This window comes from Rhipicephalus sanguineus, chromosome 1, assembly GCF_013339695.2.
Source record: "Rhipicephalus sanguineus isolate Rsan-2018 chromosome 1, BIME_Rsan_1.4, whole genome shotgun sequence".
In the NCBI taxonomy this organism is placed as follows: domain Eukaryota; kingdom Metazoa; phylum Arthropoda; class Arachnida; order Ixodida; family Ixodidae; genus Rhipicephalus; species Rhipicephalus sanguineus.
In genome coordinates this window covers 26,471,909-26,484,746 of record NC_051176.1, presented here as the reverse complement: position 1 = coordinate 26,484,746, position 12,838 = coordinate 26,471,909, and the positions used below count along the sequence as shown (strand labels likewise).

Sequence of the window (12,838 nt, the reverse complement as noted above, 5' to 3'; positions counted from 1 at the left end):
ACATCATCAAAGACGCATTTGGAGCCACATAGCGCAACAGCTCAAGTGCGGTAGCCGCAGCCATCACGCCGATGCGCCGCGAACCACCGTGTCGCCAACGAGTGAGCGAGTTTTCTGCGAGCTGCGTCGTACAGCTCAAGCACGTCCATCAGCCGCCGCTGCCACCAGCGAACCCCGAGCAGAAGAGCAAGCGACCGCGGGGCCGCCGCCACAAACGGCGCCGAGCTCCTTGCGAGCGCGCGACGAGGAAACCGATGGTAATGGCGACCAATTTTCACGAAGTTCCTCGAGCTAGCCGCAGTACAGCGAGCCAACGCGGGGCCGCCGCCACCAACGGTGCCGAGCTGCTTGCTAGCGAGCGACGGGGAAGCCGATGGTAATGGCGTCCAATTTGCACAAAGTTCCTCGAGCGAGCGGCAGTACAGCGAGCAAACGCGGCGGCGAGCTGCTTGCGAGCCAGCGATGGGGAAGCCGACGGTAATGGCGACCGGTTTCCACAGAGTTCTGAAGCACAGCTAAAGTTGGCTAGCGAAAACCCCCGCCAGCGTATGTCGGTGCACTTTAAGCGCGCGACATACAACCGAGCTCGTTGCCGGCCACCGCAATGCGTTTAGGACGAGTTGCTGCGCAGCGGCGAGGCCTCTGCCCAATATCGCGAGCAAGCAGCTTGTCACCGCGGCGAAGACTCGATGAGCAAGCGCAGGCGGCCGACGACAATGGCGGCCCATTTCTAGGCCGTCTCAAAGCACAGGCGAGCTGACGCCCAAGCCGGCCTTCGAGGTGCATTTCGTGCGCGCGATTGTCACGAGTGTAGATGTTCAAATGGACTTCATTGAATAATCAAATGCCAAGTGAATTTGCGCCACGACAGTCGCCAGACAGTGCGAATTCGAAGCCGCCCCGTCAGCGGGGCCCCCGAGTCTTAGAGGAGAACATGAAGTTGCCCCCTGCGCGGGCCCCACGGTGTAAACACCGTGGGTCCCTCAGTGTAAACACCGTGCGCACCGGCGCGGAAGGAATAAAGGCTCCTCTCCTACAATTGACCCTGAAGGAATCTCGCGAGAGGGATTTCGAAGAAGACGACCTAGAGCTCGAGGCAGTCGAACCTTGGCTCGGGCGAAAGGAAGACGTACAGTGACTCCGTCTGGACAGAACCTACATCGGCTACGCTCCGGTCCCTGGTTTCAAGCCGTTCCCCCGGCTACGCACTGAGGGCTCCAGCAAGTGTCAAGTGCAACACCGGACGCCAACTGCTACAAAAGAAGTAAATTCGGACTTTATTGCTTTTTACGTGCAGAAGCGAAATTAGTTTGTGAATTGGGCTCTAATTTAATAATGTCGAATCAGCCATTAGAGATGTACTATAGATGTCAGTACCCTTTGTGTGCATCCCTCTGATTGGCTTCACTTTACTGACGGTGACGACAGCAATATACAACGCGATCGAGCCCGTTCCCGGCAAGCGCGATGCGTTTCGCGCATGCGACAGGTACGGCAGAATAAAGAATGATCACTTACTTGTGAAAGAATCTAGCGCCTATATCTCACCAGAGTCAGATTGAAATCGTGCATCCGATAAGCCTACTGTCGTCTCGGCCGCCATTCCCAGCCGGTGGCGACGCAGTGCCGTGACTACGCCGGTGATATACAGCGCGGAGTCCCGACGTATCGAGAACATCTCCAGATTTCATGGGTGCGGTGAAACACAAAAGCAGCACCAGACGCTGTTAGGTTTGGCCTTGGAGTTCATCGAGGCAGATGCCATCTTATGTGGACCTGTCTGCCGGAGTGCTGTCTCTCCCCCTCCCGTATCGGCGCCTAGACGGAGGCACGGAACGCGAGTCTGTCTGGAAAAAGCTTATGCCAAGCGCGACGAGCATGTTGCCATCGATTGCTTACGAGCGAAGCACCGGGAGATTCGGAGACCCCTTTTTGGCTCGGTGTTTTCAGCGGGAGGTAACACCTCTGGAGATATTCTCGCCAAGCCACTGTATTCTGCTACCCCTTTACAGTAGGAAAGGTTTGCTCCTGCATTCTTCTACCCCCCAGCGCAGTAGGAAAGGTTTCCCCATGCCGGAGTGGACGGTCTGCCTGTCCTCCGAATTTCGACACACCTTCTTTGTTGTGTGGTGTTTGCCAGCGTGGGACAACGCCGTTGTAGACGCTCTCATCAACCCAGTTGGGGACGTTCATCCTAGGGCAGCCATCAACGCTTCTTCCGAGTGTTCCCGGCAACGGACGCAGACGTCATCGCCCTTTCACCCTAACCCTACTTCGGACTCCTCGCCGACACTCCGATATGCGAGTCGTCGGGGTGTAACGCGTGAATTGTTTGGTGCACTGGGGTTCCCCAGTTGGTCTTCTCGACCGACGAGTGTATTGTGTGACTCATTGCCTCCTATCTGAAGGACGGGCTCCAGGACGGCAGGTCACCGGATTGGCGGGAGACGCTGACACCGGTTTGCGTGTGCCTCAGTATTGACAGTCTCGGGGCTATAAAAGCCAAAGACTTTTGCCTATTTTTCTCTTTTTACTTAATCCTGTAATTAAACCTACGTTCCTTCTTGAAAGAACGCGTCTCCTCACTGGGAAACATCGGCTATGCGGACGTGCGGACGTACGGCGGGAGCCAGCTACCGTAACGAGACCCGCCGAACCCCACTCCTTACAACTGGTTGGCATCGGTGAGATGGATCTTGCGACATGGTGCTGCGTTTGTGGTGAGTGCTTGGTCTTTGCTATGACTGTTCAGACTTCATTTTGTGTTTTCACTGAAGTAGTGTAGAAGCTGGATTGTGTTTTTGTGGATTAGGTATATCACCAAGGTATGAGTATTGAGTGAACTAGAGGTATCACCTAATTATTAGTGAGCAGGACCAAAGCAAAACAGTAGTCATGGAGTTAAAGACAATGCTAAAAGACGAGCTTCTGTTTGTATGTGAATATCTAGGCATTGACGTTGAGCAAGGAATAGGCACGTCGCAAATTTTGAATCTGATTATGCAAAACGCCAGTAAGTCAAGCAAAAAAGAGAAGCAAAGAAGGAAAAGAGAGGAGAAAGAAAGAAAGGAACGGGAGAAGGAAAGAGAAAGAAAGAACGGGAGAAGGAAAGAAAGTTGCGAAGAATCGAACTTGAGAATGAAAGCAGACGTTTGGCTCAAACGAGTGGAAGGGCTCCTGAACGAGTGAGCGAGGTAGATTCATACCACATGGATAAATATGGCCGCGTGCGTTTCTTATTATCACTTTTTCTGTATTCGTTTTACGCCCACAAAGGCTCTCAGCCACGCTCAACGCAAACCGCACGTCATTGTCCTAGATGCTTTGCGATTATTTTAGATCGTTTTGTTAAGATTGCGCGCAAGACGCGAACACTCGAGTTTACTCTAGAACTTGCGCGACAACCAGCGATAACGCGGGAATATTCAATAGCACATGTATAAATGCCGACGCGCTTCACCGCTTGTCAGTTGATCGACGGTCGACGCTCTGTTCGCCGCTCTCAGTGTATTGCTGTAGTTGGACTTTCAGTTTCCCGGCCACAAGTTCGGCCAAATAAAGAGTTTCATTTCGGACGTGCTGACTGCTGCCTTCGTCGACGTCATGACCACGTGACATCTGGTGGAAGTGCTGTTCGTTCATGTTCCGGACGCCCCCGTCAAGCCGTGAACCCAGCCCACAGCGCGGAGAAGACATCGACGCCAACCACGACCAGCGAGCTAGCCGTAGGCAACAAGGTCTAGCACCGGAGTACGGGCCTCTACCCGACAAGACTCGGAAGACCAAGGCCAGGACCACTACTGCGGCAACGATGACACCACCCGCGATCGTGATGCAGCAGCCAAGGGAGCCGCCGATCTTTCGGGGATCATCCTTTGAGCACCCAGAAACGTGGCTCGAGTCGTACGAGAGGACTGGGGCCTTCAACATCTGCGACCTCAGCGACAAGTTACGCTATGTGTACTTCGCTTTGGAAGACAGCGCCAGGACGTGGTTTGAGAACAGGGAGTCTACCCTGACAACGTGGGACATCTTCCGGACCAGCTTCCTCGCAGCGTTCACAAGCGTCGTCCGAAAAGGAAGGGCCGCCGTCTTACTGGAGACACGGGTCCAGCTCCCGAACGAAAAAGTGACAATCTTCGCGGAAGAAATGACCAGACTCTTCCGCCACACCGACAAACATGACTGAGGAGAAGAAGCTCCGTTTCCTCATTCGAGGAGTAAGGCAAGAGGTCTCTGCTGGGCTCATGCGGAACCCACCCAAGACAGTCCAGGAATTTGTCTCAGAAGCCACAACAATCGAGAGCACGTTGGCAATGCGCACGAGGCAGTACAACCGCCGCATTCCTACGACGACCTACGGGGAGGTTCACGCGCGGCAATCTGATGGCGCACTTAACACCATCAGAGCTATCTTACGGGAGGAGCTGCGTAAATTGTTGCCCTCCTCCCAGCCTCAAGTGGACCCGATCGCCAACGTCGTACGCCAGGAACTCCAGTAATTTCTGGGAGCACCTGAACCAGCGCAGCCTGAGCCACAAGCAATGAGCTACGCTGCTGCAGCCCGACGCAACGCCCCCGCTCCTCGTCCACGTCAAGACGCCGCGCCGCCGCAGCAGTTCCGCCGCCAGACGCCGCCGCCGCCACCACCACCGACGCCCTACCGTCCTCCTGTCGCCCAGCGCTATGCCCCACGCTACGCGCCAAGGAAGACCGACGTTGGCACGCCCCTGACAACCGCCCGCTCTGCTACCACTGTGGGGAGGCCGGCCACACGTACCGCCGCTGCCAATACCGAAAGATGGGGCTACGCAGATCGCCATCAACGCGCCGCACCCGAAGCCAGGCGAACGGCCTCGCGACATCTACGACTACCTCACTAGAACACGGTGGCAAGAACGACGACCTTCCCGATAGCCGTCGCCAGGCCGCCACGTCCCTCCCCCACGCCGACCATACTCTGGACCAACCCGGGGCCGTTCACCTAGCTCGTATCCGGAAAACTAAAGGCAGCAACCGATGGAGGTGCGGTTGCTGTACGACGAACTACAGAAGATCCTACAGTCATCCTACAGAAGAACTACAGACATCGACGACGCCACGACGAAACCTTCTGAACTCGAAGCGAACCAGACAGACTCCTGACGACGAAACCTCGCGCACCGAAGAAGATCTGACGACGCGACATGGAAGCAGTGGAACAAATCGACGCAGCCGTGATCCGACGCCACGACCTAACCTCAACGTTAAGCGACAAACTAGTGACCTCGACGTTCTGATCGACGGCCACAACGTGACCGCTCTCGTCGATACTGGAGACGACTATTCCATCATCAGTGGGCCCTTCGCCGTAAAGTTGAAGAAAGTTATGACTGCTTGGGGAGGCCCCGAAATCCGGACCGCTGGAGTCCATCTAATAACGCCGTCTGGAGTCTGCACAGCAAGAGTCACCATTAATAATCGCACTTATCCTGCGAGCTTCGCAATCTTGCAACATTGCTCCAGGGTTACCATACTTGGCATGGACTTCTTAAACCATCATGGCGCCGTCATAGACCTAAGAACCAAGTCGATAACTCTATCGTCGGAGAAGCGACACCGCCGGATACGAATCTATGTCAACATGCCCTGAACGTGCGTGAGGATCGAGTCACCATTCCGCCGAGATCCAGCGTCATAATTCCCTTCGGCACCGTAAAGGCTGAAGATATCGAAGGTGTCATCGAGAGCGATCAGCGTTTGCTGCTAAACCGTGACATTTGCGTCGCAAGACACATTGCTCGGCTGCATGAAGGAAAAGGAAGCATGATGGTAACGAACTTCAGCCAAGAATACAGACATCTGAGCAGGGGCACGACGATTGCGTACATCGAAGAAATCTTGGCTGTCAGCGATGCGTTTGCCATTTTAGATTCTCACGAAGCTACAACGACGACCTCAATGCCTGAGCCATATTTCGACGTAAACCCAAGCCTTCCCGCTCGCCAACAGCAACAGCTCCGATGCCTCATGAAGGAATACAAGGACTGTTTCTCGTCGTCATCGCGTGTCCGGCAAAGGGCCCTTGCTAAACACCGTGTCATTACGGAAGAAAATGCATGACCACTCCGTCAGAGTCCCTACCGGCGTACGACGCGAGAGCGGGAGGCCGTTAAGAAACAAGTCGACGAAATGCTACGCGATGACATCATCCAGCCGTCAAAGAGTACGTGGGCGTCTCCCGTAGTGTTAGTGAGGAAGAAGGATGGAACCCTACGTTTCTGCGTCGATTATCGTCGCCTGAACAAAATCACAAAGAAGGACGTGTATCCTCTCCCACGGGTAGACGACGCCCTGGATCGACTCCACAACGCGAAGTACTTTTCGTCGATGGACCTGAAGACCGGCTACTGGCAAATCGAAGTCGACGAGAGAGACCGAGAAAAGACCGCCTTAATAACACCGGACGGCCTGTTCGAGTTCAAGGTCATGCCCTTCGGTCTTTGCTCGGCACCTGCGACTTTCCAACGAGTCATGGATACTGTATTAGCTGGCTTGAAGTGGCAGACTTGCCTTGATTGCTTGGACGACGTCGTTGTGTTTTCCTCGAACTTAGACAAACACCTCCGGCGCCTTGAAGCTGTACTTCAAGCGATCAAGACCTCCGGGCTCACCTTGAAGTCTGAAAAGTGCCGCTTCGCGTACGAGGAGCTCTTTTTCTTGGGTCACGTGATCAGCAGGGATGGTGTTCGCCCAGACCCGCGAAAAACAGCTGCCATCACTGCCTTCCCGCCGTCCACCGACAAGAAGGCCGTACGCCGATTTCTCGACTTGTGCGCCTATTACAGACGCTTCGTAAAGGAATTTTCACGGATCACCGAGCCACTGACTCACCTGACGAAGATCGACGTGGAATTCAAGTGGGGAAGGGCGCACGTCGCGGCATTTCAAGAACTGAAACGACGCCTGCAGACGCCTCCAATACTCGCGCATTTCGACGAATACGCCCATACGGAAATCCACACCGACGCAAGCAGCGTAAAATTCGGCGCCGTCCTTGTGCAGAGGACTGACGCACTGGAAAGGGTTATCAGCTATGCTAGCCGGTTGCTGTCTAAGGCGGAAGCCAACTATTTCACAGCAGAAAAGGAGTGCCTTGCCATCATCTGGGCTGCATCCAAGTTTCGCCCTTACATCTACATTATAGAAGCAGCGCAAAAAGACGTAGACGAAGAATAAACAAGCACACTGGACGAGCGCTGAATCGCAACTGAAAAATTTATTTGGAAAGAACATCGAAGAAAACAAGAGAAAACCGATACTTCCGTTTTCGTCTAGACACTCAAAAGTGATAAAGAATGGAATAGCTTACTCCGCCCTAAAATCGGCTCTGCATAAGTCTTGTGAACATGGAATAGAGCGTAGTTTTCTTACACAAATTCAGAGGCTTCTGCAAGCGGGTTATCCGAACTGTGTGCTATCAAGTTGCAGCGAAAGGCTATTGAGATGGGTGAAGGGCCAGAATCGTTCCAAGAAATGCGATGATAAGCAGAGATACGATAAAGTAACAGTGTTGCCTTATGTACACAAACTTACCCATGGCTTGAGTAATGTCGGCAATAGGTACGGGGTTAGAACTGTGTTTTCTGCTCCTAACAGATTTTCTGCAATTTGTCCTCTCGTTAGGAAAAAAAAATCACAGCATATCCACGGGGTGAATGATGATGAGTGGGGCGAAGCTACGGAGGGAATCATCTGTAAACCGTGAAACTCTTCCGTGAAATGCGCCCAGTACATAATATAAAGAGTGTGAAACATCGTGTATATATTAAACATCAAACTTTTATTGTACTGTTGGTTTACGCGGTCCCTTCATTATCACTTGTGATCGGTGAAATGCAAGGAAGAAGTCCGCTACCGAGCGAAAGAGCGCCAAGAGCGACCGCATTCCCCGCTCGCCCTGTGCGAATTAAAAGCAAGGCTAGAGGAAGACAGGACGCGCGTTCCACGACGCGAGGTCGGTAGCATGCCCAACGAAAGCCAACGGAACGCGATCGTGCAAGTGCTCCGGCTTCGCATCGCCTCACGGTTCCATTTAGCGTCCCAAAACCAAACATATTGCTCAAGGTGTGCCTTGCGTTTTTCGTAGAAATAATTTCTTTATCATGTACATTAAGACGAAAAGTTGAAAGCTCACTAGAGTGTATCGCCCGCAAAGTATGTCTTTTAGTGTGATTTAACTCTCGTACGGCAGGGTCCTCGCGCCGTTGCCGGTCCACCTCGCCCGTTGACGATCGGGCGAGGTGGCTACATATAACTACTACTACTACACTTTAAGAAAAACATCTGGCGTCTTTCGTTGGTTTATTTCATCAATCAACGGCGTTTTGAACAAAATTTTTATTGTTTAATCACGCACAGGAGAAATCTCACCAGGCACTACCTTGGAGGTAAACAATGGCTGCTAATGGTAATGAGAGACAGAAGAAGTCGGCTTTTAGCTAACACTTACACTTCTACTTCTACTAACGTTTCCTACTGGAACATGCCAATGGCTGCTAATGGGGAATGAGAGACAGAAGAATTCGGCTTTTAGTTAACGCGCACGCTGCGAATTTTTTATTGTTCAACAACGCACAGGAGAAATCTCCCACCGGCACCACCTTGGAGGTCAAAGCGTAAGACTTGTTACTCACTACTACGACCACGACGACTACGAGGGACGAACGGGTGCCGCAGGAGCTTCGTATTAATTGTTTCTTTGTTGCAGGACCCTTTGCCGCCAGAACCTCAGTTTTTTTTTTCCAGCAAGTACCCGCGCGAGGGCGGCACGCGGGTTGCGACCATGCCGCCACCGAAGGAACACTTCTTCAACGTTCGTACTCCGCCGGGGACGTCGGTGGACGAAGTAATCGATGCCTTGGAAGGCCTGGTCGGCATTCAGGAAATATAGTGTCCAGCACCATGGAGGTTTTGACTTTCAAGTCGGCGTCAACCCTGTTGCAGCAGTCCAAACTTTATTAGAAACCGGCGGTCTCCGCCTCGGAACCAGAACAGTCCCACTAGTACCGGTGGCACGACAGGTGGCAAGTGTCACTTGTCTGTACCTGCCCTGTTACGTGCCAGACAACGAGGTCGTCACAGGCCTGAAGTCTTACGGAACCACGTTGAGAATCGAGGAGGCCCGATACAAAGACCGTCCCAGCATCCGCACAGGAACAAGGTACATTAAAATGGACATGCGACTGGAAAACCCACTTCCGAATTTCGCGCGAGTGGGGGGTCATCGTGCGACTTTCGAGTACCGCGGCGTACGTCGTCTTTGCCGCCGCTGCAACCAGGAGGGCCACTTCAAGGCGCAATGCGACACCCCGCACTGCGCCAGGTGCGGCGTCTTCGGGCACCGCACAGATACCTGCACCGAACCGTGCCGACGCTGTGGCGGCGCTCACGCGAGCGTCGACTGTACCGCGAGGAAGTCGTACAGCATGGCGGCGGCAATGGACGTTGACGAATTCCCGGCACTCGGTACGGCGACCGCTGCAGGCCAAACGCAAAGGCGTATGACTACCCTGCGCCCGGCGAAACGACCGAAGCCAAACGAGGACGGCCCGGAACCGCAAGTTATTCCAGAAAAAACGCTCGCGCAAGCTGCGGCCATTACGGCACCAACGGCACCGGCGCAGCAGCAGGAAGGCAGACAGACAGATGCGCCGACGCTAGCGAGCATGCGCAGCGGCGAGAGGCAGGAGGAGGAAGGCAGCCATGGCCATGCTGAGCCCAACCAAGCTGCCGCCGCCACCGAGGCAGAGAGGGCCGCAGACAGCGGCGAGGGAGAGAAGCGCGGTGTACACGGCATACACGGCGCACGAAGCGCGAGCGGCGACGACGAAGGAGAAGACGACGCCGCCAGCGCAGTCAGTTGGGCCAGCGTTGACGAAACGGCCGCCGAGGAGAGCGGCCACGAGGACGGTCAAGGCGTCGGGAAGGAAGACCGCCCCGAGGCGCGCAAAGGGTCACAGGGAGAGCGGAAGCTGAGCCTTAAGGGGAGGACCGGGCCGGCAGCCAGTACCGCTACGCACAGCCCTTGGTGGAACAAGACAGGAGACGAAGACGTGCCGCGCGGCCGGGATGCCCCGCAGCCCGCAAACGACCACTTCGTCAGCGGCTCAGTCGAGCAAGGGAAGTCCAGAAAAGCGCCAGGAGAAGGAGACGCGCCGAAACCCACCGAACCGTCCATTTCCAGTCGGAAGCAACCGCGACCCGAGCCGGCGCCGCAACATGGCGGCGCCGCGCAACAGCATAGCCGGGAGGGAGCTCAACATGGCGTCCAACATGGCGAAGCAGGAGGGAAGACAAGCCGAGGAGAGGAGACGGCGGCGGCTGTGTTGGAGGCCCAGAAACCTGCAGGAACACCGTCGTCAGACGAGCTTGAGCCCGGTGAGCTCGTTATCGACGAGAGCGCACCGACATCTCCAGAATCCCCGAAGCGTACTCAGCAGCAACCGTTGTCGATGCCGGCAGGCGTCGGCCGAGGGCGGAACAGCCGGAGCCGAGAGACTGAGGCCGCCCGCGGTGGAACTCTCTTCCAGTCGCTCAGGCCCTCGGGCCCGGGCGCGCACAAGGCTGACGGGGAGCGCCCTCAACGCAGCGTCAAAAAGGTGCGACGTGACTCCGCGGGGCGCCTGCGAAGCCGCACGTCGGGCAGTGAGCACGAGGAGGTGACGTCAAAACAGCGTCCAAGCCAGCGGCCGGCGGCCGACGACCTGGACACAGACAGCGACTTCTTCTGATAGGTGGGTGCGTTCCATGTTTTCCCCCAACGCCCTGTGTCTTCAAGGCTGTCCTCGCCAACGAGGCGCCGTAGACTGACTGAACATCTCCAGCAATATGCCTATGAAACTTTCGAATAATTGTCACGCGGGGTTTTCGCCCCGGCAGAAATGTTAGGTCGCGCAATGTCTGTGAACGTCTCTAAGACGTGCAAGAGGCGAGTGGTAACAAGGTTAAGCGCTGTCAATGCACTATGCATCATAGTCTGTGAACATGTGTCCGCCCCCCCCCCCTTTTTTTTCCTTTTTTTTCATTTTTAAATAGTACTGATGTCTTGTGCGGTTCAGATGCCGAACAAATGTACCTCAGTTTCCGCGCCGTGAGTGTGCCGCTGTTTCACGTCGGTTTAGTGCCGACAAAAGTTCTTACCGGATGACGCGGTGCGCGTGGCATCTTACCTCTGTCCTGTCAAGGCGTGCAACGTGTTTATTGCACTTTGGTATTTATTACCATTAGATATGCCATTAATTAGTTATCAAGGAGCATGAAGGGCTTCATGCGCCCACCTTTCCGAGAATGTGTCCTGTGATATGAGTGCACAGCTGAGCAATGCTACCGCAAGCGATCTGTCAGAATTGGCACGGTAGCGTGCCCGCGATACCAGGCAACGTGAAGTCCGCGCCAAATGGGCGCCAGGTTGTTTTTTTTTCTTTTTTTTTTTAATCAGAAACAATTTGTCACACAGGGCATTGCTCAGTCGTGCACAAAGATCAATCAATGGAATTATTCTTGTGTCGCGTGAAAGTGAAAATGTCATGTATCCCACGTGTCATGCGCCGGAGCGGTCACCTGCCTTTTAGGTGGTGACGATAGGCAGTTGGCCGATTCTGCTGCGCACAAGTTTGTGCATTTCGCAGTGCAAGCTGTATTTGACTGCGCCATAAGGTTAACGTCATGTTAGCAGTGATGGAGTGGACGAGTTCCCGATACCGGGCACGTGTTTTTATTTGTTTGTTTGTTTCATCTTGAGGGACTTATGATAGCGATATATTCGCCCGGGAACGACATATATCAAGTTGGGCATACAGCTCGAGAAACCTGGCAAGAGTAGATGGCCACAGTTTTTTTTTTCATCTACGGGGATCAAATAGTAGAGAAGTGCAAGCGCAATATGCGCGTTTCTGTCCTTATGTCCACAGTTGGGCTGCCATACAGTGAAGTGGCATACTGCCCAAACATGAGTGTCTGGTGCATTATGTCCGGTTTTTACTTTCTGAGAATAGGGTATTCTCGCCAGTATAATGGTATCTCATGCACGACGGCCCCACAAGAAGCGTGACCAGTCTCCCCTACCAGGTGTTTACGGGGGCCTACCGTAAACTGTGAGTGAGATACTTGTTGCATTTCGTTTGCCTAGGTTCCACTCGTAGTCCAACCAATTCGTGTTCTCGCATCGCTTAGTGAAGAAGCTGTCACTCGGCAATCTTGTTGTGTTTACATGGTTTCTAGAATAGCATAGGCACATAAATTAGGGGCAGCAGGAAAAAAAAAACCGCCCCGTCCATTTCTGTTGCTCGATAAATGTAAATGTCTCTAAAAATAGTCACATGGAATGTCCGGGGCTTGCGCACCCCACAGAAACAAAAGTTGGTAGCTAGAGCAGCCAGAAAGTTGCAGTGCGACATTTTATGCCTGCAGGAGACGAACATAGATACCTTAAGCAAAGCCAGGGAACTCGAAAAGCAGTTCTCAGCCCGCGGGTTTTTCTCATTTCCCACACACCTAGCGTGTGGCACAGCCATAATAGTCTTCAATTGGTCTCTCCTTAACGGGGGCCATTTCACCTTCGACCCAGATGGTCGAATGGTAGCGTTCGACTTTGAGTTTCAGGCGGAGCAGTTTAGACTCATTAGCATATACGCGCCGGTAAAAAGTCATGCCATGGCAGGCTTTTACAGGCAACTGAACCCGATGCTCCTGGAAAGGAAGCACTTAATCTTGATAGGGGACTTCAATTGCGTTTTGAATAATTTAAATGATAGAATAGGCCCGGGTAGAGAAAAAAAAGACAAGTATAGTCTAGAAC

At 53.7% G+C, this 12,838-nt stretch overlaps 1 protein-coding gene across 1 annotated transcript; it reads left to right on the top strand.

Moving 5' to 3' along the window:
• The first annotated feature begins 9,467 nt into the window (after nt 1–9,467).
• LOC119403571 (filaggrin-like) lies at nt 9,468–10,772 on the top strand. Its single transcript, XM_037670638.1, has one exon. It carries the CDS (start codon nt 9,468–9,470, stop codon nt 10,770–10,772), a length of 1,305 nt encoding a protein of 434 aa, XP_037526566.1.
• Nucleotides 10,773–12,838: the final 2,066 nt, after the last annotated feature.

Excerpts from the sequence above, each read along its gene's own strand:
- LOC119403571 (XM_037670638.1), top strand. The coding sequence starts at position 9,468 with ATGGCGGCGGCAATGGACGTTGACGAATTCCCGGCACTCGGTACGGCG.